At 42.5% G+C, this 25,559-nt stretch overlaps 1 protein-coding gene across 10 annotated transcripts in view; it reads left to right on the forward strand.

Annotated features, from left to right (window-relative positions):
* Window positions 1-25,559, forward strand: part of EBPL (EBP like) — a 78,814-nt gene that overhangs the window by 23,399 nt on the left and 29,856 nt on the right. For 8 of the 10 annotated variants that reach the window (XR_009498828.1, XR_009498833.1, XR_009498829.1 and 5 more), the window contains exons 2-4: window positions 3,420-3,509; window positions 10,502-10,571; window positions 16,567-16,705. Coding sequence is in view for 4 of the 10 variants with exons in the window: in XM_059903350.1 (XP_059759333.1) it covers window positions 3,420-3,509; window positions 10,502-10,571; window positions 16,567-16,705 (299 nt within the window). In the remaining 6 variants the exon portion in view is untranslated. Of the gene's footprint in view, window positions 1-3,419; window positions 3,510-10,501; window positions 10,572-16,566; window positions 16,706-17,986; window positions 18,500-25,559 lie in introns of those variants that run through there. The other 2 variants (XM_059903348.1, XM_059903349.1) reach the window with 2 other exon arrangements.

Here is a 25,559-nt window from a genome sequence, read left to right on the forward strand (position 1 = left end):
CCAGAGGTCTCTTAGGCTGTCTTCATTTCTTTTCATTCTTTTTTCTTTAGTCTGTTCTGCAGCAGTGAATTCCACCAATCTGTCTTCCAGGTCACTTATCCGTTCTTCTGCCTCAGTTAATCTGCTATTGATTCCTTCTAGTGTAGTTTTCATTTCAGTTATTGTATTGGTCATCTCTGTTTGTTTGTTCTTTAATTCTTCTAGGTCTTTGTTAATCATTTCTTGCATCTTCTCAATCTTTGCCTCCATTCTTATTCCGAGGTCCTGGATCATCTTCACTATCATTATTCTGAATTCTTTTTCTGGAAGGTTGCCTATCTCCACTTCATTTAGTTGTTTTTCTGGGGTTTTTTCTTGTTCCTTCATCTGGTACATAGCCCTCTGCCTTTTCATCTTCTCTATCTTTCTGTAACTGTGGTTTTTTTTTTCTCCCTTTCTTTTTTTGGTCATGACCACTGGCTCTCCTTACTTTTTATCCCTTCTGTGCAAGTGTCCGTGTGTCTGTGTGTGTGTGTAGGACACTGTGGGGCTGGCAGAAGGTGAGCAGTTTTGCCCTGTGGTTTATTGAGGCTGGAGTAACCTGGAGACTCATAGCAGTGACTGTTGAAACACCGGTTTGTTTGATATTAAAGTGCATCCGAAGAGGAGAAGGATAACAAACGGCTTCCGTGCCGTGCTCGCTCTGCGTGCAGTGTGCCGCACCCCTCACCTGGTTTCACCTCAGCTGTGCCAGCCCCGGCTGATCCAGACCCAACACCCAGGCGGCTTGGGGTCTGGAGGGGATCCTGGGAGGGCTGAGGTTCAGGCAGTGGAGTCCCAGGTGCTCCTGACCGTGGTCCGGGGGCCCCACTGGTGTGTTAGAAGCACGAAGGCCGAGGGCCTCTGGGACCACGGGGTCCTGAGTCAGGAGTCCAGAAACGCGAGGGGCAACAGTTCTTTTTTGACAAGGTGCTATATATCTTTTTTTTTTTTTTTTTTTTAATTTTTATTTATTTTTATTTATTTATGGCTGTGTTGGGTCTTCGTTTCTGTGCGAGGGCTTTCTCTAGTTGTGGCAAGCGGGGGCCACTCTTCATCGCAGTGCGCGGGCCTCTCACTATCGTGGCCTCTCTTGTTGCGGGGCACAGGCTCCAGACGCGCAGACTCAGTAATTGTGGCTCACGGGCCCAGCTGCTCCGCGGCATGTGGGATCTTCCCAGACCAGGGCTCGAACCCGTGTCCCCTGCATTGGCAGGCGGATTCTCAACCACTGCGCCACCAGGGAAGCCCTATATATCTTTTTAAAATTAAGTTTTACTGGGCTTCCCTGGTGGTGCAGTGGTTAAGAATCCGCCTGCCAATGCAGGGGACACGGGTTCGAGCCCTGGTCTGGGAAGATCCCACATGCCGCGGAGCAGCTGAGCCTGCGTGTCTGGAACCTGTGCTCCGCAACAAGAGAGGCCGCGATAGTGAGAGGCCCGCGCACCACGATGAAGAGTGGCCCCCACTCGCCGCAACTGGAGAAAGCCCTCGCACAGAAACGAAGACCCAACACAGCCACAAATAAATAAAGAAATAAATAAATATTAAAAAAAAAATTAAGTTTTACTGTGAAAAATTTCAAACATTCACAAATGTAGAGAGAATAGTATAATGAATAGGTTTGGCGTTTTCAAATTTTGCTGCACTTGCTTTTTCTTTTTCTCCCTCCCTCCCCCTTTTTCTTTTGTTATTGCTGAAGTACTTTAAAGGGAATCCAGACCTCCTATCATTTTGCTCCTACGTCCTGAGTAAGCCTATCTCGGAAAATTCACGTTGTGCTTCTTAGGGGACAGGTGTCTGCCTCTCAGACGATGGTAGGAATTACTACAATAATAGCACAGGAATTCTTGAAGACATCCTCACGCCCAGCCAGTCATTCAGGGAGTCTACTCTCATCGACCTCACCAGTGAGGTCAGTGGACCAGGTGCTGCATTCAGGGCTTCCAGTCAGTAAGAGACACTCTGAAAAGGTGAAGATGGAGATCTAGTCTAACTCTGCTCATGACTCTTTCATTCATACATCAAACATCTGTTGAGAGCTATACTCTGTTCCTTTATGTTGATTAGGGAATTGAAGCTCAGCGAGGTCAAGGTAGCAGGGACTGTAAGAAATAAAATCTGCTGTCCTTGTTTTTGCTCAAGCTCACCCAGCTCTCCAGCGTGCAGCACAGGGCTCTCACCCGTACACCGGTTCAAGCCCTACTTCCCAGTTACAGCAACACCCTACCGACGGCCTTTGCTGCTTACCAAGCTCCTTTCATCTGACCCTTAAAATCTCCAGGTAGTGGTTGAGCTCAAACATGAATTTTAGTTCCGGATGGCTAGTTCTTAACCATACACTATGATTAAAGACTTTTGGAGCTGATAACCTTCCAGGTTTATTCTGCAAGTTAATATAAACTTCGTGTTCCAGAGCCTAGAAATAATTTTAAGGGGGAAGAAAAAGTGCTTTATGGCTCATTTGATATAAAATGTGAATTCATGGGAGGAACTAAGTCTGTTTCCATTCTCTAGAATTCTACAGATAATTTTGGCCCTTGGCAAATAACAACTAATGTTTCCAGTGACTTCGATCTCAGGCCTGTTTGGTTAGAACAGATCTGGTTCAGAAGTCCCCAAAGAATCTTTAGGCTCATAAGAGCTGGTCTCATTCTGAAGTTGGACCACTGCCTTATGCCCCTGATTTGCTCAGTTTTGCACTGAGTCTACTACTGGTGGAGATTCAGCGGCAGATAGTGGTGGGCCTGTGTTTGTCAATTTACGTTTCTCATGGTGAGTTCCTTACAGGACAAGATCAGACCAAGCCTGGAATCACAGAACCTTCCAGAGATGGAACATCAGTTCCCTGGAACCCTGATATTGACACCTTACCCCTTTTCACTTTGTTCTTTTCCTGGTTTTAAATTAAATGTCCTTCCTGTGGTGTGACATACCAGGACCTGATGTTGTAGGGAAGGGTTAGAAGCCCTTAGAGTTGTTTTGGGGGAAGAATCAAGTAGTTGCTAATGCTAACGGTACATGGCCTATGTTATGAAGGAAAGCCAAGTGTGTGTGCATCTGTTCGGCGCCCTTTTTACATAAAGCACAAGGGCAGGGTTCCTGTGAAGAACGATCGCACCATCCAGGTCTACATTGACCCACCGGACCTGCCCCAAGTCTGCGGCCATCCTATTTCTCCTTTCACACAAGAGCATTTTCTCCACATAGCAAATGTTTTACCCAAAGACCTTTGAAAACCATGTGTCTGGATCCATTTCATCTCTGTTATAGCTAAGAAAAAACTGCAGACAGAGAAATTAGGAGACCCGGCCAATTCTACATGATTCAAGGATAGCTGTACAAAGTTTGCAGATTCAGCCTAGGATTGTCTGTTAAAGCTCACCATCCATGTATTCCAGGTAAATTGCATTAATCAACACCTGGTCCTGCAATTGAGCTTTGCTAGAAGGAGAAACAGACAGAAAAACAAACCATTATCGTGCAGTCTGGTAAGTGAGTGGTAGAATTGTGTCCAGGTTAAGAGGTAGCACAGTGGAGAGAAGTCACTGGGGTTTTAAAGACTGCAGAGGTGGGCTTCCCTGGTGGCGCAGTGGTTAAGAATCCACCTGCCAATACAGGTGACACGGGTTCAAGCCCTGGTCTGGGAAGATTCTACATGCCACAGAGCAACTAAGCCCATGCGCCACAACTACTGAGCCTGCGCTCTAGATCCCGCGAGCCACAACTACTGAGCCCACATGCCACAACTACTGAAGCCCAGGCGCCTAGAGCCTGTGCTCCGCAACAAGAGAAGCCACCACAATGAGAAGCCCATGCACCACAACAGAGTAGCCCCCGCTCGCCACAACTAGAGAAAAGCCTGCGCACAGCAACAAAGACCCAGTGCAGCCAAAAATAAATAAATTAATAAATTAAAAATAAATAAAGACTGCAGAGGAGTTTATCAGGTGACAAGAGAGTAAAGGCACTCAAGATTCGCTGCAGACCGCTTGCTCCCCATGATGGACTGGCAGATCTTGCCCTTTGATAGTGGCCCCTACTCTGCTCTGCCAAGTGCTTTGACTTCAGCAGAATAATTGGTTACTCATGCCCATGGGGCAGTCTAGTCCATCAAGTTCAAGTACCAAGTGGTGATCTCTCCACTGAAAAACATTTATATTCTTAACGACAAATAAACAGTTAAAAAATGGGCAAAAGATTTGAACAGACATTTCTCCAAAGAAGATAATACAAATGGCCAATAAGCCGTAAGATCAGTAGTCATTAGGGAAATGCAAATCAAAACCACAATGAGATACCACTTTACACCCATTAGGATGTCTATTATAAAAAACAGCAACAGCAAAGGAAAATAACGAGTGTTGGCAAGGATGTGGAGAAATTTGGAACTTTGGTGTACTGCTGTTGGGAATGCTAAATGGTGCAGCCACTGTGTAAGATAGCATGAGGGTTCCTCAAAAAGTAAAACAGGAACTTCCCTGGCAGTCCAGTGGTTAAGACTTCACACTTCCGATGCAGGGGGCACGGGTTCGATCCCTGGTCGGGGAACTAAGATCCCAAATGCCGCGTGGCCAAAAAATAAATAAAATACATTAAAAAATCAAAAAAATTTTTTAAAAAGGTCAAATAAAAAAAAAAAAAGTAAAACATAGAATTACCATATGATCCAACAATTCCACTTCTACCTAAATAGCCAAAGGAATTGAAACTAGGGACTCAAACAGATACTTGCACACCAGTATTCATAGCAGCTTATTCATGGTAACCGAAAGGTAGAAACAACCTACCTAGTTGTTCATCAGCAGATGAATAGATAAACAAAGTGTGGTGTATACATACAATAGAATATTATTCAGTCTGAAAAAGACATGAAATTGTAACACATACTACAACATGGATGTACCTCGAGGGTAGATATTATCCTAAGTGAAATGTCAGACACAAAAGACAAATGAGGTACCTAGAGTAATCAGAGTCCTAGAGGCAGAGATAGAATGGTGGCCACCGGCGGCTGGGGGGAAGACGGGGTGGGAAGTTATTGTTTAATGGGAACAGAGTTTCAGTTTGGGAAGATGAAAAAGTTCTGGAGGTGGATGGTGGTGATGGCTGCACAACAGTGTGAATATACTTAATACCACTGAATTGAAAACTTAAAATGGGTAAAATGGTAAATTTTATGTTATGTATATTTTACCATGATTTTAAAAATCCATAATATTTACATACTTTTTTTGGGGGGGGAAGCCAGGCACGCATACTCTAGGTGGAAGAGCAGCTTGTACACAGGCTTAGAGGCCCGCTGCCTCCTGGAAGTCTTCCCTTACTGTCCCAGCCACTGCTCCCTCATCTTCCTCCAATCGTTATTGAGCAGAATGTCAGTGTAACACAACTAGATGACAAGCTCTCTGAGGCCAGGGCCCAGCTTACTCTAAAGAAAAAGGTCCTGACGATTTTGTTTAATGTTATTAATTAGTAATGTTACTCTTTCTTCCATGTCTCTCTTTCTACCTGTCTGGGTTTTTTTAATAAATTTTTTTAGAAATAATTGACCTTATGGTCAGTTTAGAGATTGACATACAGTTGTTAAAAAATAACAGAGATCCCTTGTGCACTTTGTCCAGTTTCCTCCAATGGGAATGTTTTTCAAAATTATAGTATAATATCACAACCAGGACACTGACATTGACAATCCACTGACCTTAATCAGATTTCCTTAGTTTTGCTTGCACTTATGTGTGTGTGTGTGTGTGCATGTGTGTTAAGTTCTACACCATTGTACTGACCAGGTAGGCTTGTGTATTCAACCACAACAGTCAGATACCGAACAGTTCCAACACCATGACGATCCCTAGTATTTTTCTTTTGTAACTACCTGCACTTCCCCTCCCTCCACCCCTTAACCCTGGAAACCACTAATATGTCCTCCGTTTCTAAAATTTATCATTTCAAAAAGTGTTATATAAATGGAATTATAGAGTATGTAACCTTTTGGGGTTGACTTTTTCAATCAGCATGATTCCCTGGAGATCCATCCAAGGTATTGAGTGTGTCAGTAGCTGGTTCTTTCCTATTGCTGGGGAGTAGTCCAAGGTATAAATGTACCATGGTCTATTTAACCATATACCTTTTGAAGTACATTTGGTTTTTAGCTATTACCAAAAAAGCTGCTATCAACATTTGTGTACATGTTTTTGTGTGAACATAAGTTTTTATTTTTCTGGGATAAATGCCCGAGTGCAATTGCTAGATCATATGGTAATTGCATGTTAGTTTTAAGAACCTGCCAAACTCAGGTTTTCCAGGGAGGCTGTTCCATTTTCATCCCACCAGAAATGTATGAGTGATCCATTTTCTCCACATCCTCATCAGCATTTGGTACTGCCACTATTTTTTATTTTAGACATTCCGACAGATAGTAATATCTCATTGTGGTTTATTTATTTATTTATTTATTTATTTATTTATTTATTTATGGCTGTTTTGGGTCTTTGTTGCTGCACGCGGGCTTTCTCTAGTTGAGGCGAGCGGGGGCTACTCTTCATTGTGGTTGCTTCTCTTGTCGCGGAGCACGGGCTCTAGGCGTGTGGGCTTCAGTAGCTGTGGCATGCGGGCTCTGTAGATGTGGCTCGTGGGCTCTAGAGCGCAGGCTCAGTACTTGTGGCACACAGGCTTAGTTGCTCCGCGGCATGTGGGATCTTCCTGGACCAGGGCTTGAACACGTGTCCCCTGCATTGGCAGGCGGGTTCTTAAGCACTGTGTCACCAGGGAAGTCCTCTCATTGTGGTTTTAATTGGCATTTCCCTGATGGCTAACAATGTTGAACATCTTTTCATATGTTTATTTGCTACCTGTATATTCTCTTTGGTGAAATGTCTCTTCATTTCTTTTGCCCATTTTCTAATTAAATTGGGTTTGTGTTTTGTTTTTTCTTTTAACTCATTCCCTCCACCCTTCCTTTTATTTCTTATTCTTTTAGTAATCATTTATTAGCATGTCCCATCTATCAGGCATCTGGAATACAGAGACAAAGGCAAAGACTTACCCTAAAGAACTGATGGTTTTGAGGAGGAGATAAATTAAGCAGGATTCTGTTCAGGAAAGACATCTACCTCCTATCAGGGGAATTAGTGAAGGCTTGTTTCCTGGAAGAGGTAACATCTGATCAGCATTTGGAGGGTGGATATGTTCATTATACTTTATATGCTATGCTGCCTTTACACTTAGAGTAGTAATATAGTAAGAAATATATAGTGCCTTCTAAAAGCCCCACAGGGCACCTTTCTTTCTAAGTAATTCATTACGTGGACTTGTCATTAAATCAAAGTTAGCAGACACTGAACACAAAATATCACCCTGGGTTCTTGAGGATTCTAAGACAGAGAAGGCAACATCCCAGGCCTCCAAGATGTATGATCTAATGGGGACTGGAGATCCACCACCAGCAGACAGTTGATTACAGAAACACAAATTTAGTAACAAGGGAGAGTGAGAAATTAATTTTTACCAAGAAGTTTGGGAAGGTTTCTTGGTAAAAGGAGGGTTTGAGCTGGGATTTGAAAAAGGAGTAGAACTCCAACAGGTAGATATAAAAGGGAACAAATTTGGTATACACTCCTGGGTCCTGCATGTTATAGATTCCAGGTTTCCATCTTGCTCTTACCCAGGGAATTGCTTCTGAGGAAAGATTCTAGACTGGATGTCTGTGTCCATGTTTGCTGATGGCTCCAGTTGAAGAGGTTGCTAGTGGAAGTCACATCTAGTTTTAGGATGAGATCAACAATCTAATTTTGGGAAGTCCTTCATCTCACAGATAGATGTACTGAGGCCTAGAGAGGATCAAATTCAGCTCAGTCTTGTGGCCCCTACTGGCCAATCAGTGGATGTGTTTTATCTAGAAAGTTCCCAGGTCATGCCAGGGAAGTGGTGTGGATTTCCTATGGCTCTGCTAAAAATAAAAAGATCAATTGGTGAAAATAAGGAGTTGCAGAGTAGATGGGGAGTACTTCTTGTTTAAAAACATTGTTTATCTCACATGTAATTTTTTTTTTCACATGTAATTTTTTTAAATCTCCTTTAAGGAATATAATTTTTACATATGATCTGAAATAAACCACACTTACCAATTAAGTAACTTACAGAATGTCAAGAAAAGAGAAAATAAACCAGCTTCAAAGCCTCTGTTCAGCAAAGATTGGAATGGATAAGAAGCTGGAAGATGTATTAATGAGATGGGGAGAAAGTCAGGTTTCTTCTCTCAATTAGAGAAAAAGAAAGGCAATTACAAACTGTAGCATAAACAAAAATATCTTTTAACAAAGTCATGGCCCAAATATGAAGCAAACTAAAATGTAGCATGAAAAAAAATAAAATAAAATGTAGCCTGATTTTGAGGAATGTATGAGTGTAAGAAAAAATATTCCATTTGCCACATTCTTCTTAAGTGACAAAAATACTGGATTTGTACAGGAAGAAGTTGTGGCCCATTGCAGTGAACACTATTTACATAATCACCATATTGTAAATGCTGTTGATTGAATGGAAATGCAGTGAATTTCAACAACATACAAGCAAAGTGGACAGAGGTTGAGATTTGGAAGTGGGGAGGAGAGGGAGAGAGGATGGTGGGTGTTCTCATGCTTGTCTGATATCGTAAGAAGTCCAGATACTGCACAACATTGATGACTGGGTAAGCTGAGGCTTTAAGTTTTACTCTTTTTTTTTTGTTTTGGCTGCACCAAGCACCTTGCAGGATCTTAGTTCCCTGACCAGGGACTGAACCCACATCCTCGGCAGTGAAAGCGAGAAGTCCTAACCACTGGACCGCCAGGGAATTCCCCAAAGTTTACTATGTAAGTTACACATTTGGATAACTAATAGAAGAATTAAAGAGAATTCATATAGGGACTTCCCTGGTGGTCCAATGGGTAAGACTCCAAGCTCCCAGTGCAGGGGGCCCGGGTTCAGTCCCTGGTCAGGGAACTAGATCCCTCATGCCACAATTAAAGATCCTGCATGCCGCAACTAAGACCCGGCACAGCCAAAATAAATAAATAAATAAATAAATAAATTTTTTTTTAAAAAAAGAGAATTCATATAGCTATTAAAGGGATTCAGAACATGCTACTCCAAAATATACCACTTTGGCATATTGATTATTTTGAACTGAAGGCAATTGAGAAACTGTAGATGCAGGAAGGGCTCTCTGACCTCCCTCTTTCTACCTAAAATCAGGTCTTTGAACTTCCCATGAGAAAGGTGCCCTCCCTTTACCAGGAAGAAAAGAACATTCTTATCACTGGGTATTGGGCGTCAATGCTGAAGTGGTCCTGTACAAATAAACCTACTAACATAACCCTTGTCTTCCATTACTTTCTTCCCATGTATCTCCTAGTCACTTTCACACGATTTACTGTCCTCAGCTCAAGCCCCTTGGTCTTGTGACATCCCTGCAGTTTATTGTTCTTTGTGTAAAAAGGCATATAAGTTTTGGGGCCTAACAGCTTATTCAGGTCTTCATTTTCTCTTCAGAGACTCCCATGTATATGTAAAAATATTAAATAAGATATGTATGCTTTTCTTTTTAATCTGTTTATGTCGGTTAATTCTTAGGCCAGCTACAGAACCTAAGAGGGTAGAAGGAAGTTTGTCCTCCCCTACTATCAAAAATTGGAAGAAGGGAAGGGGAGGGGAAACAGTGTAAATTATACTGTAATTTTTCAGGATGGGCTGTCAGTTGATAATGTCTAAAGAAATAGTAATATAAGTATATTACGTGTTACGAAAATAGTTGCCAGAACTACAGACAGAAGTGGTTAAGTGTGGTTGCCTCTGGGAAGTTGTACTAGAAGTGACCTTAGGGATTAGGAAGAGACACAATTTTGATGTCACATAAGTGATCGTTTTGGTAAAAAGAAATGAGAAGGGTTGTATTGACCAGGAACAAAAGTTGTTCAAAGTATAATTGCAGCTATTTCATTACCTTAAATTTTAAATATAGCCTGTAAACATTTCTAATTTTCCTAAATTTGCCCTTGTGTAGGAAAAAGAACTAGTTCAGCTCTGATATAGATATTTGAATGCCACTTCTGTTAAGAGAGATGTTGGATTTTTTTGAGGTGAGACAAAATGAAGTACTGTGAGGTACTTCTCAACGGTGTAAAATCCCTGGATTAATCCAGAGTTTAGCTTATTTAATGTACCATTTAAGCTCTTTTCTTGTGCAAAATCTTCAACTTATTTTTTCCCCATCAGAGCACACCTCTGATTTTATAATGCCAATCATTGAAAACTGACATTTATTATATAAACATTCCCTTTGGACATATCCATTTCCAAGGTCAGGGAGCCAGGCTCCAGGAACCCACACGCACACCCCGGGACTGTGTGGTGTGGGGCAGGGCAGGGGACGCTGGCCACGCTGTGGCGCCATCCTGTGGTTGTGATGCTAAATTAGAGCATGTTTTCGTTTTCGTCTCTCTAGGAAGGCCCTTTTGTCTACTTGTCTTTGGTAGGAAACATCACAGATTCTGATGCCTTGATCGCTTCATTGTGTAAGTAATTTAAAACGTTTGCATTTGCCATGTTTGAGGGATTAATTGCAAGTGTGGCTGTCAATTAAATGAGTACCTGTACCCCATGCTGTATGATTCTATTTACGTGAATGTCCAGAATAGGCAAATCTATAGAGATAAATTACAGATTAGTGGTTGCCTGTGTGGGGAGGGGGCGGGATCATAGGCCAGAAATGGGGAGTGACTGATAATGGGTACAAGTTTCTTTTTGGGGGTAGAAACATTATAAAATTACATGATTTGTGGTGATTCAAATCTGAGAATATACTGAAACTTGTTGACTTATACACTTTAAACAGATTTAGAAAAACAGGTCTGGCACGTGAATTATATCTCAATAAAGCTATAATTTCAAATTTTTGTTTGTTTTTATGTATTTAATTTATTTATTTTTGGCTGCACTGGGTCTTCATTGCTGTGCGTGGGCTTCCTCTAGTTGTGGCAAGCAGGTGCCACTCTTCATTGCGGTGCGCCGGCTTCTAATGGCAGTGGCTTCTCTTGTCGTGGAGCACGGGCTCTAGGTGTGCGGGCTTCAGTAGTTGTGGCTCGTAGGCTCAGTAGTTGTGGCTCACGGGCTCAGTAGTTGTGGCTCTCAGGCTCTAAAGCACAGACTCAGTAGTTGTGGTGCACAGGCTTAGTTGCTCTGCGGCATGTGGGATCTTCCCCGACCAGGGCTCAAACCCGTGTCCCCTCTGCATTGGCAGGCGGATTCTTAACCATTGCGCCACCAGGGAAGCCCTATAATTTCAAATGTTTATAGTGAGTGCAGATTGAGGAGTTTGCTATATTTAAACTGGGTGTTTTCCATATTTTTATTATTAACTTTCATATATATATACATATATATACACACATATGTGTATGTATGTGTGTGTATATATATATATATATATATATATATATATATATATATATATATATATATGGTCTTGTAGATAATTTCCAGAAATCTTCCTGCTCTGCAGAGATATTAGCTAGTTTTCCCTATCTTCGTCATGTTGCTGTAAATCAGTCAACATTCAGTCAGTCAGTATCGACTACCTCCGATGTGCTGTGTCAGTACTGACAAATAAATGAGCTGTGCAGCAACTGGGTTCTTTGCCACTATTATAGAGCTGCCTTGTCCTCCAGCCAGGATCTGGACTCCTGTTCACCACTGGTGTTGTAAAACTCTTCTAGAGAACTGAGTCAGCCACAATTAGTGCTTCCCAAAGCAAAACACATGTTATCTTTGATGTCCGTCAGGTCCTAGCCATGGTAGCTCAGGGCGCCTGAGTCCCACATCTTGAGGCCACCTGCTCAGTTCCACGGGCTAAGGGAAATGCAGCTGTGCACCTTTTTGGCGAGTCTGCCGGATTAAACTGTGCTTGAGAATTGCTAGGGAAGTCTGGGGTTAAGGATTCCAGCTCAAGTCAGTGTCCTCCTACCCCGGCTGCCCTGCTCAGCCTCAGAGAAAGCAAACAGCCCAGATTTGGCTCAGTCCCATGAAATGCAAATATCTAATTCGATCTTTATCAGTCATCTTCAGTCTACATTTTCACCTTTAAAAAAGTGAAAACTCAGGCTTCCCTGGTGGCACAGTGGTTAAGAATCCTCCTGCCAATGCAGGGGATGCGAGTTCGAGCCCTGGTCCGGGAGGATCCTGTGGGGAAGAAACATCAAGGCTGTGGGACTCTTGATAGACTGACTCAACAGGATCCTTGCTGAAGGCAGGCCAGGGTATTAGGATATAGAGGGTGGGAGATGAGGAATTTGATCATATATCAAGATTATCTGTACTCCCATGTTCATAGCAGCAGTATCTACAATAGCCAAGACATGGAAACAACCTAAGTGTCCATTGACAGATGAGTGGATAAATAAGTTGTGTATATATACAATGGAATATTATTCAGCCATAAAAAGAAGGAAATCCTGCCATTTGTGACAACATGGATGGACCTTGCAGACATTATGCTAAGTGAAATAAGCTAGACAGAAAAAAACAAACACTGTAATATCTCACTTATATGTGGAATCTAAAAAACAAACAAACAACCCAAGCTCATAGAAAAAGAGATCAGATTTGTGGTTGCCAGAGGCGAGGACTGTGGAGTGGGGGAATTGGATGAAGATGTTCAAAAGGTACAAACTTCTGGACTTCCCTGGTGGCACAGTGGATAAGAATCCGCCTGCCAGTGCAGGGGACACAGGTTCGAGCCCTGCTCCGGGAAGATCCCACATGCTGCAGAGCAACTAAGCCCGCGAGCCACAGCTACTGAAGCCCGCGCGCCTAGAGCCTGTGCTCCGCAACAAGAGAAGCCACCGCAACGAGAAGCCCGCGCACTGCAACAGAGAGTAGCCCCCGCTCACCACAACTAGAGAAAGCCCGTGCACAGCAACAAAGACCCAACGCAGCCAAAAATAAATAAAAAAATAAATAAATTTATAAAAAAAAAGTACAAACTTCTAGTTCTATGATAAATAAGTACTAAGGATGTAATTAACGTACGACATAATTAACACTACTGTATGGCGTATTTGAAAGTTGTTAAGAGAATAAATCCTAAGAGTTCTCACCACAAGGAAAAAACCATTTTTTCTTTTTCTTTATTTTTGTACCTATATGACATGATGGATGTCATTAAACTTATTGTGGTAATCATTTCACAATATATGTAAGTCAATTCATTATGCTGTATACCTTAAACTTACACAGTGCTCTATGTCAGTAATATCTCAGTAAGACTGGGGGTTGCGGGGAGTGATGAGATACCAAGAGTGAAGGATTTTCACTAAACTTACGCAGCAGGATTCTTGCTGAAACTAGACTAAGTGGGCCAAGCACAGAGCCCAAGGTCGAGACCTTTTGGAGAAGAGGGCTTGGAGGAGGCTGCCTTGAGTTTGGTCAAGATGAGTTGTGCCCCTAATCTCCGCTCTGTGGCAAAGGGCACAGCCGTGGCTTGGCTACTGGAAACCTCCAGCCCTTCGTGTGCATCTTTCCCTCTGAACCTCTGCCTGAGCCTGGCAGTCAGTCACAGAATAAAGGATGAGGATCACATCATTAGGTTTATTAATGCTCTGTTTGCCCTTTCGCTGTTGTAGGTGTTTAACCTGCAAAGAGTTGGTCAAGGTTAAGCAGTAGGTGAGAAGATGCCAGAGGCTTGATACACTGGGGCCAGCAGATAGCAGGACCTGCTTCCAGCATCTGTCCCCACCCCCCCTCCCGCCCCTTTCACTTACACACACGCTGTCTCCTTCAGCTTTGCTAACTACCTGCAGTTTCAGACACACCGAGTGCTCTCAGCCCCAGGCCTTTGCTCAAACTCCTCCCCGAGATACCCTCTCCCTCCCCCAGTTCAAGGCTCGCCTCTTGTGATGTAAGCCCTGAGATTTCTTTTTTTTTCGTGCAAATATGCTTTATTTCTGTAATTTAGAAGAGAACTTTTGATTTAGGGAATGGGAGCTGTGTTTCAGTTCATACATATCGTCACACACTTCCCCAAGGGGGGGCAATTGACAGGCCACACGGGGGTCCGCACGGGGGTCCTGTTATATGACACCCTCATCCAGCTGGCCCTTGAGACTGGACCAGGTACCCTGCAGGACAGAAATGAACGATGGGCTGGCCACTGATCTTGCCTGGTGGTCATCCTCACCTTCATCCCAATCCAAAGCCTTGATTTCCGACACTGTGGAAGGTACGGGACTAGGAGAAAGGCCTGAGATTAAGATCCAAGATTACGTGTGCCTTGCAGTCTGGTAAAATCCAGAGGGCCTCAGATGTCGTAAGTGCCAGGCCCCTCTGCACCCTGCTTCCTCATATGAGGTCCCTCGACAAGCAGCCCTCCTGGTCTCTGGGACCAGCACGGTGCCTGCATACCCCTGAGGAGCCCTGTTCAGTTCCTGCCAGCCCTCAGAATTACTCGAACAATCCTATCACATCCTGCCGCGGGGACCAGGGGTCACCCACCCTGGTGCTACTGCAGAGCTCACCTCCCACAGTCCCTCCTCGTTCACTCCGGTTCCTAGGGCAGCCCCACGCGGCACAGTGTGCTTCTCCCCGAGCCTGTGAGCGTTCTGTGACCGAGGAACGGCCCTCAACCTTGTCTGCCCAGTGTCGCCTGTTGTGTGTTGAGCCACCGCATAAGCCCAGGGCGGGAATCCTTCCCTCACGTGCAGGAGGAAGAGGAAGCGATCAGGACACCTCACCTCCTAGCTTGTGCAGTGCCTTTTCTCCATGTCCCTATTCTCTGTCCCCGTCACTTATTGCATGGTTTGAGCTCGCTACAGTATGAACCACCAGCAGCCAACTTTGTGTCCTGGTCACTGCTGCATTCTTGAGAGCTAGCATAGAGGCGTCTGTACGCTACAAAAAAAATTGTTGAATTAAAGAATGAATGAAGGGGACTTCCCTGGCAGTCCAGTGGTTAAGACCCTGTACTTCTAATGCAAGGGGCATGGGTTCGATCCCTGGTTGGGGAACTAAGATCTCACATGCCACGCTGCCAAAAAAAAAATAAATACATCAAAAAATTTTTTTAAAAAGAATGAATGAATGGGGTTATTTTTGTGAATGTCTAAACACCCACTAATCTCTTAGCTCCTAAAGCATTGACCTTCTACTTGTGATATTTTCTTAGATTTTGGCTGCACTAGATAGTATATTTCACCTATTGTATCTGTGTTTAAATTTAGAGGGAAAACTTTTACTTTTACTATGATGTTGTTTTCCAGTTAGGTCATGGCAGGCAGTTGGCTAAGGACAGGCTGGACGGCTCTGCCTGGTCTGCCAGTTGCGTCTGGCCTTTCACAGAATCTCCGCTTCGCGTGTGTCTGTGTGTTATCTCATTAAATAGCTAATCCTGTTTACTGGCCTGTCCTTTCTCTGGGGACAGCCTTTCATGGGAACCCTTTGTCCCTGGCCCCGGAGGGATCTAACTCTAACCATTAAGAGACTATTGCTTTGTGCTGCTCAGACCAATCAGATCACGCAGCTAATTTTTGACCATTCATACCTTTTCTAAGTAATGTGAGAACAGTAGTTAAAGGGAGAGAAGAGGTGGGGACTTTGGGGGTTTTTTTCCTCTGGTTATTTGAGATCTTAGGACCAGCACGTATTACTTTGTTAAAGTAAAAAGGAAAGAGAGACAGAGAGAGAAAGAGAGGGGGGAGGTGGGGAGGAAGGAAAGAGAGAGAAAGAAAGAAGGAAGGAAAGAAGAGAGAAGGAGGGAGGGAGGGAGGGGAATATGACTTCGCCTAGTGCATGGCCCTTGGTCCTTCACTAAAAAGACTATCTGACCTCATGGTGCCTCCTAGAAGTAACCATCCTGATAACGGGACCTGGAAAGATTTCTTAGGGCACACCTGCTCCCTGGTCAGCACAATTTCGTGGTAGCTGTGTTAGTGGATTCTGTCCCTGTAGCAGACCGAAATGCCCCCTTGTCCATTTAGGATTCATTCTGTAGTCCAGGCTGTGTTATTCCCCTCCCCTCCCTGCTGCCTCCTCAGCACTCAATTCCTCTTCAATCACTAATAAACATGTGTTTTTTTATAAACATTTCCTTAATAATAATTTTCCCACATCTAACTAATACAGACTTTATGTTGAAATTTTGAAGTAAGGAGTTATAATGCATTTACCAAGATAACTATTAAAGATTATCTTTGCAAAGTCTGACTGTGTCAAACTGATGTAGAATTCTGCTGCTTACGATGAAAAGGGAGAGGGTGAAGAGGGCACACGTGTGAAAGCACTTTGGAAAATGCAAATCACTCTACAAATATAACATGATATTGTTATTATTACTTGTGTCCAGTGGCAAATGCATTTTCGTCATAGGGCCTCTCTTGCCTTCCACTAAGGCATTATGAAGACTATAGAGAGAGTGGCAGTTACTCTCTTATCTCCTCCTAACGGGAAAAAAAAGGTCATTTCCTCTAACTGTCATAAAAATGATTGCCAGATGAGTAACAAAATGTATTTTGTTTTCAGGGAAAGAATATGGCAAAGCTGACGCAAGATGGCTTTATTTGGATCCAACTATTGTGTCTTTGGAAATTCTGACTGTCGTTCTGGGTGGGTTTCTGGCATTGGTTCTCATTTATGCCATCGTCGAAGAGAAACATTATCGGTAAGTGCTCTTCTCCTCTCCTCCGGAAAAAAGGAGGAACATTAGCTGTCCCAACGCCAGCGTGACATTTGGAGGGGATAATGACCAGAGTTCTTTGTTAGACAAAAAGTAGACTAGAAACGAAAATTGTTTGATATTAGTTAAGGATCATGGTGCCACCAGGATAATTTCAGACCATTCAGAATAAAAAATATGAGAAATATGATTGTATTGGCAACCTAGATGCTGTATAGACAAGCACGGTGGTGACAGCATTGGATGATTTGCCACCAGTATTTTGGAGAATCAAAAGGTAATATCTGCATCCTTTCCCTCCAGCTCATTCTAGAAAACTCCCATTCCGCTTGACACAAAGAAAAATCTCTTATGTAATTCTGAGGTAGACATGCAAGATAAATAAGACATCTTTCCAGAAGCAGGCTGTGGAGGGTATGAGGAAGGCAAAAGAGTGAGGAGACGGAGGAGAAAGATGGCAGATTAACCATCCATCAATCAGACCCTGAAACTTTGAACTCTGCTTCCTGCCTCCCTTTCCTTCCTCTCCATCTTAGGGACAGAGTGACCTGGGACAAACAGATTGCTATCCTGGGGATGATTCCCTAAAACATTGTCAAGTAGGCACAACGGCATTCCATTTTCCACCATCTTGTATCAAAGAAGAAGTCTTATGTAAAGCTGCATCATAAAATTTCAGATTTGAAAGAGATCTCAAAGGTCATTTAATCCACTTTCCCCCACCCAGTTTTACATAGAGAGTTGGCAGGAAGAATTAAATTTCTCCTGGGTGCCTTACATGTCTTTGACTCCATGATCGTGGTTGTAGATTTACTACATGCACCCATTTGTTTATTATTTCAAATATTTAACACATATGCATTGTTGAATATGTGCCGGGCACAGTGCTTTATCTACATATCTCATTTAATCTCCACAATATTATTCGAGGAAGGGACTATTATTATCCCTTTTACAGCAGGTGAAATTGCGGCTCATAGAGAGATTCACATCCAGGTCTCTCTTTACTGGGTCAGGTGTGACCTCACTAAATCTTCCAAAGAATAGGACAGGATACCCAAGAGACCTTCTTTAACTCTGAGGATAACCTTCTAGGAAAGGCACTATTGCTTCTCCAAGGAAAGCATGGGTCTTCATTAATTATCAATTTGCCCCATCAAAGGAGCTCTACGTAAAACCTGGGGTCCAACTTCAGGGAGGCTTTCTGCCGTGGAAGACCATTGAAGCTGCTGGCAGTTTCATCCCTTGTCTCTTTCTCTCTAACAGGCATTTCATACAGATCACCCTGTGCGTGTGTGAATTGTATGGCGGGTGGATGACCTTCTGCCCAGACTGGCTTATGGGAAGCCCCAACCTCAACACCAACAATTGGCTCTACTTTTGGGTCTATCTGGTATTTTTCAATGGTGTTTGGGTTCTGATTCCAGGACTGTTACTGTGGCAGTCATGGGTAGAACTCAAGAAAATGCATCACAAAGGATTCAATTCAGGCAAAAAGTTACAGTGAATTTTCAAAATCATAAACACCATCAGCGTGCTTTATGAGCCAGAATGAATCAAACCTCTTTGTTGGGCCAAAATGTAATACATTCCAGTCTATACTTTTCTTTTATATTGTCATTCTTGAACAGCCTAATTGCTTTCGATTGAATCAGTTTCAAATGGACTGTAAGGTTGACAAGTTTTGGCTGTTGTTTTTTCCAATTAAATGGCAATACAGGGAACAGAATAAATTTTAACTTGTAATAATAACACATTTAATTATATACTTTTATGGCTAGCATTAATTGTTCTACATTAATAAAGCCAATTATCATGAAATGCTGTAGAGCATGTTATATTAATTTTTTATTTCAAAGAACATATTGTTGCTTCAACCTTTGATCTTCCCTCCAGTCTTTTGGTTACCAAAGTGGAACCAGAAATGAAATGAGTGCTTCTGTTTTGCATTTGTACTTTATCAAATTTGTGAAGCCAACAAAAAATGATAGTGGAAGGAATTTGTGAGTGGGGTAACTCCTCATGGGTGAACACTGGGGTTTCACACAGATGATTGATTTATATCTGTCCTTTTTTAAGGAGGAAGATTTAAGATACCTTACAAAAATACAATAAAAAATAAATCAGGAAATAGGAACATAGGGAAAATGAGTGAGAAACAATAAGATGAAGGTAAAATTAATATGCAAAATGCATGCCGTGACGTCGTATATAACTGATAGAAGTGAAGCATAAATTTAACACTTACCTTCAGTACCAAGAGGAAGACATGATCACACCATGTTTCAGAAAACACTCGTTTTGGCAGATGGCTGTAGCAGTTCCGTCGGAGGTGGGGAGCGGGTACTCACATTAACTTGTTCAACACCTGACTTTCTTACTAGCCTGTTAGCTCACAGATGTATTCTCTGCCTAGAAGAGTGCCCGGCATATACACCAGGCACTTGGTTGGTTGTGGTGGATGCTGTCACTTAGCTCAGTCTGCATTGCCCCTCCTTCTAAGTGTCCTCTTATCCTGCAGAGAGCTGCAGGTTGTGGTCCTGGATGCAAAATTTGCTGTCACCTTTCAGAGGTACTTGTGAGTGGTTTGGAGGGTGAAAGCATGGAGACCGTCTTCAGCTGTTCCTTGTTTACTTTTGCTGTTTTGTGGCGACAGGTAATGTCTATGACTATGGAAACGTGAGGGTTTGGAGCGTTAGCACATCGAGCGTTCAGCTTCGTGGGTACTGAGAGGCGGTTCTGGTTGGGGCAGTGGGAGTAAAGGGTTTGCGGGCTGAGGAGCTCCAGTGGTGGCCTCACTGGCAGTGCCTGCCTTGGGAGGGTCCGTCTTGTGGTCGTCTGGGAGCCATTCCTAGAAGCTGAGCCAAGCACCTACTCGTGGAGCCCTCCAGTGATTTTTATAAGCATCCTCTATGAAATCCTCCTGCTTAAAACACCTAGAGTCATTGCTGTTTTCTATGCTTTTATCCTGAATGATACCTGACTATGATATCCGTTGAATATTGAGTAAGTCTGGCCAAGTAAGTTTGAGGAATATTACGTTAGCACATTAAAGACTTTAGAAGTCCTGCCGTGAAGAAACTAGATTAACTTGTTTAACCCAGCTTTTCCCAACATATTTACCAGACCACTTTAACAAGTAGGATGGTGTTTCATGGAACATCAGATAGGGAAGCACTGAGTAACAGAGTTCAGTTTTCATGAGATTAAAAACAAACCAGTTGCCAATAAACAACTAAAATAGAATTTTTAAAAATACCATTTACTATAACATCAAAACATTCTAATATTTAGGGGAAAATTGAAAGATATGAAGGCTTGCACAGAAAACAAAAACAACTATAAAACATTGAGAGAAGTTAAATGAGACCTAAATAAGCAGAGAGATATGTCATGTTCATGGAATGGAAGGCTCAATATTGTAAAGAAGTCAATTCTCCCCAAATTGAGCTATAGATTCAATGTAATCCCAATCAAAATCCCAACAGATTTATCTATTTATCATTTTTTAAATGATTACAAGTTGATTTTAAGATATTTTATGGCAATGCAAAGGGCCAAGAGGGCGAAGACAATGTTGTAGAAGCATAAAGCTGGAGGACTTACTCTACCAGACATCACGTCTTAATATAAAGCCACAGTAATTAAGGCAATGTGGTATTGGCACCAGAAAGCCAACAGACGGATAGACCAATGGAACAGACTAGAAAGTCCAGAAACAGACCTTCCTGTATATGGACACTGGATTTAGAAAAAGGTGCCACTGCAGAACAATGGGGAAAGGATGGTCTTTTCAATAAATGGTACTGGGTCAGTTGCATGTCCATGTGGGAAAAATGAATTTTGATCCTTATATCATGCACCATATCAACGCCAGGTGAATTGTTGATTTTAGTTTTTTTAATTATTTATTCATTTTTGGCTGCGTTGGGTCTTTGTTGCTGCTCACGGGCTTTCTCTAGTTCCGGCGAGTGGGGGCTACTCTTCGTTGTGGTGCGCGGGCTTCTCATTGCAGTGCCTTCTCTTTGTTGCGGAGCACAGGCTCTAGGTGCATGGGCTTATTGATTTTAATGTGAAAGGCAAACAATAAATCTTCAAGAAGAAAAAAAAGTAGAAGAATATATTCTTAAAAAGGATACGGAAAGCTGCAATAAGTTTGACTACATTAAAATCAAGTACTTCTGCTCATCAGAATTCACCATTAAGAGAATAAAAAAGGAAGCCAGGGACTTATCTGGTGGCAGTGGTTAAGAACCCACCTGCCAGTGCAGGGGACATGGGTTCGATCCCTGGTCCGGGAGGATCCCACATGCCGCGGAGCAACTGAGCCCGTGCGCCACAACTACTGAGCCTGCACTCTAGAGCACGCGAGCCATGACTACTGAGCTTGCGTGCCAAAACTACTGAAGCCTGCACACCGAGAGCCCGTGCTCCACAACAAGAGAAGCCACCGCAATGAGAAGCCCGCACACCGCAACTAGAGAAAGCCCGCATGCAGTAAGGAAAACCCAACGCAGCCAAAAATAAATTAAATAAAGAAGAAAAAAAAAAAACGAGAAGGTAGAAGACATTTGTAGTTCATATAATTGACAAAAGACCTATCCCAATGGGTAAATTAATTAGAGAAAGACTTACAATCTAATAGAAAAGTTGACAAGATATTTGAATAAATACTTCACAAAAGAGAAGGGAATTCAGGAAATGATAATTGAGGCCACAATAAGATGTTGCTATACACCTATAAAAATGGCTAAAACTAAAAGGACTGACAATTATGAGGGTTGGTGAAGATGTGGAACCACTGGAACTTTCATACACTGCTGGTGGAATGTAAAGTAGAAAACTACTTTGAAATTAAACTGAACGTGTGCAAGCCCTAAAACCCAGTAATCTGACTCTTAGGTATACTTCACAGAAGTGCTTACTATGTGTACCAGAATGGCAGCATTATTCATAATAACCCCAAGCCGGAAACAACCTAAATGAGTAAATTGTGGTATATACATACAATGGACTACTGTACAGTGAAAATTATAGGAATGAAAATTAACAACCTACTTCTCATAACAACATGGATGAATTAGTGATAAGTGAAAGAAATAGTGATAAGTGAAAGAAGCCAGACTAAAAGGATACACATTGTATGATTCCATTTTTGTAATGTAAGGTTCAAAAACAGATAAAACTGTGGTGTTAAAGATCAGGACAGATTGCCTCTGGGGAATAGGGTGTGGGTATAGTGATGGGGAGAAGGCATGAAGGGGCTTCTGAGGTGCTGGTAATGTTTTATTTTTTTCCTTTGAGCGGTTGTTATAATTTGCGATAATTCATTCAGCTGTACCTTTATGAATGGTGTGCTTTTCTCTATATATGTTATACTTCAATTTAAACATTTTATTTTTAAAGATTCCCGGCATGAAGCCCTGAAATATGTCTCCAGTGGGTCCTCATGAAGAGGATGCTATGTCCTTGACAACAGAATTTAGTACAACTCGGGCTGTTTCTAACAGTGTCCCCCACGTGGGCTGAAGGCAGGACGCCAGAGAGAGAGTCTGTAAAAGCCTTTCTATGAGGGATTACCCAGTTGTTCCCAGTACTTTGCTCTCTGCTGATCTGGCTCAATCCGAGGGTAAACAGAGGAGAGAAAAATGGATGGGCTGCGTATCCTGCAGGCACTCCTGAAAACATGATTTTTCTCAGCTGAGTTTTTGCTGAGTATTGGATGGGAGAGAAATGGAGATTATAGACTCTGACAGGAACTTGGAGGACAGATACATTCTACTGCCAAGGAAGGACAGATCTAAATGTTTTAACCCTTAAGTGAGTTGGAAGAAAGATTGATGTCCCCATATGAAGTCTAACAGGTCACTGAGAATAGAAGCCCATCTCCCTGTGACAGGGAGGTAGGGGCAAGGTGAGATAGGTAATACTGTATTTCATTAACTCTAAGATAGATAGTTTCCACCCACATTTTAACATTTTAAAAATTAGAATGTATTTTACAGTTGATGTGTCATAATTGAGTTGGCAGTGTTTTTTCTTACAAAAATATAATGCATCTTATAATTGATGGCATCTTAGATTCAATTAAATAGGTCACTGCCTTCAATATTGTTCCTCTTTTCAAGCCTCGATATCTCCAACTACTTGGAGGTGATAGTTCAAATATATTTTAAGTCTAAATTTTGCTTGGGCCATAGAAGGCATATTTGGATGAACATATCAAATGATTCGCAATAAGTTATGAATTGCTTATGTTGATGGTAACTAGATTCCTGCAGACTGTCCATCACTCCCCAGTATTGTTTACACTATAAATTTCCTCTGCATACTCTGCCTTTCCAGATAATGTTGAGGCAACTGTCAGCATAACCCATCTAAAATCAGAGTCTAAATGATGACGTTTTCTTGTATTTAATTATGTCAGCTTTACAACTCCTGAAGTGCTAGCACTGAGGCTCCAGGAAAAGTCTGCAGACTGCAATATGAAATAGTAAAATAAAACTTTGTCCAAAAAAGGCTTGATGGAAACCAAAATGCACAGAGTTTGGAGAAGAATCCTTTGTTTTCTTTTTTTTTTTTTCAAATTATTCTTAAAATCCATGAGCCCTTTTTTGTTTGTTTGGTTTGAAAGCTGGAGTTTGGATCTAAAAATAAATAATTTATAATGAGAATAATTGGGCAAAACCATGAGTGAGAAAGGTTAACTGTTTCTGTCCTTACTTTTAATAAAATGCCCTTGAAGTAATAAGGAGGGGCCTGGCAGGCCTCCTCCACCCACTGTGCTTTTAGAAACTCTACATCTTCTCTCCCTTTCCAGTGACAGACCCGATCTAACAAAATCCATATCCCACCGCCACTTCACTGCAGGAGGCAAATCACATCCATTAATTCACATTAAGATGCTAATAACTGATAGTGGTTTGATGTATTATCTGTCCCGAATATATTTGCATTAAAAAAATATACAATTGATTCATGCCCGTTGCTGAAAAATGGAAAATCCAGATAAGCAAAAAGAAAAAAATAATCATTACCCCCAGTATCATCAGACAGAACCACTATTACAAATTTAGCTTCCATTTCTCAAGCTCTTGTCTGTGCTTGTATTACCATTTGGGGGAGGCTTTTAACATTTGAAGAAGAACTTTAACCTCCCCCCTAACTTTCTCTCTGTCCCTTGCCCCAGATTTATCATCCAAGAAGTAGCAGTTCTACATGTACACACAAAACCGACTGGATAGTATTACAGAACATGCTCCCATTCTTGAGAAATTCATGCGCTTATAGAGGTTGATAGGTAGCAGTTATCATTTATTTTTGGAAACCTTAGATGTTTATGTCCACACAGATCAAGTTGACATCTTAAAATATTGGATTGGCCACCTCCCATCTCTTCCAGGGAGGGATCCAGTATGCTGAGTGTGCTGCGGTGTTACTTTTTAGGTGTTTAATCCCTTCCCCTCCAGAAGCCTTCCCTCAGTCCCCCAGGAGTCAGAAGGGGAGGACTCTGAATTCTCGTAGCCCTTGTCTGTGTCACTTCAGTGGCCCTGGATTGTTTTGTTATTTTTGACATCCACCTTCCCAACTACACAGGGGCCCCTCAAGGCCATGCTTAGAATCCTAGAATCATGTATTGTTTAAAGGGGCCTTGGACAGGTCCAGTTCATATACGAGGAGACTGAGGCTCGGAGGGGTTAGATAACCTGCCCAAGGCCACAGAGCTTTTCCGTGAACTAGAACGTAGTTCACTTAAAAGTACTCTTTCTAGCCCAACAGTGTTAGACATGTTCCCAGAAGCCTACAAGCTATGAAAATTATTCAATTTTGTGGAAAAAAAAATTTAACCTCAGCACATTTCTGACCATCTAGGTCTATTCATTATACTTGAGTAGCCTCTCAATTTCATTGTTTTGATTTTGTGTTTTGTATTGTCCTGTAAGTATTTTTCACTGGTTGGACCAAGTGGTCAGGTGGCAGCAGTTAACGTCAATGCTTTGGTTTTTCTAGGGGGAGAGGTGACAAAGTGGAGGACGTGCTCTCAGGGTCCCCACTTTTTCAAATTTGAGCAACACTCCAGCACAGCACATGACTTCTTGTTCCCCACAAATGTGTTTGCTGATGATGCATTTTAGTTTAAAAATAAATTAAATATTCTGTCTTGGCCTCTCATTTCTGATTCACTGTATTGTGCTGAAAGTAACTGTGAACAGATTTTTGGCATTTCTTGGTAGCATTTTGGGAGTTGGACTGATTTTGGTCCCGGGGTTGGGGATGGGAGGGTGGGATCGAATCACTAAGAACTGGAAGCAGGAAATGGGTCTCACTGGTGTGCCCTTGAGTGCCCACAGTTTGAACTGTCTCCATGAAGTCAGTGCTTGTCCGGTGATGGGACCACAAATATTCATGCTCCCTGCAACAGTGACATCTGGTGGCCCTGGGGTAATAGGACAGCAGTCGAGTGGCTGATCTGTGCATTTTGATGAGATGACCTTATTCTATATATACTTGTCGCCGTAGGAGCCACTGCCCTTTCCCAGGGAGCCCCGTTTCCTCCTGTGACACACCCACCTCCAATCATCCTTCACCCAGGAAGCACCTGCAGCAGCGCCCCTGCTTCCTGGGGGCACTCTTCTCCCAGGCCCCCTGGCCGCCGGGCTGGGAAGAAGTGGACTTGCCCCATCTGGTGCGTGTCAGCCGCCAGTGGCCACGTCAGGCCAGGCCTGGCCTGGATTCTGGTGTTCGAGGGCCAGTGATTTACTGCCTGCCTGGGCAGCAGGTGGCTGGGGTATTTTTAGTGTCTGGAGCCTTTAGGAGAAGGGTTGGGTGTGGGCAGGAG

The sequence above is a fragment of the Balaenoptera ricei genome, chromosome 18 (assembly GCF_028023285.1).
Source record: "Balaenoptera ricei isolate mBalRic1 chromosome 18, mBalRic1.hap2, whole genome shotgun sequence".
NCBI lineage: Eukaryota > Metazoa > Chordata > Mammalia > Artiodactyla > Balaenopteridae > Balaenoptera > Balaenoptera ricei.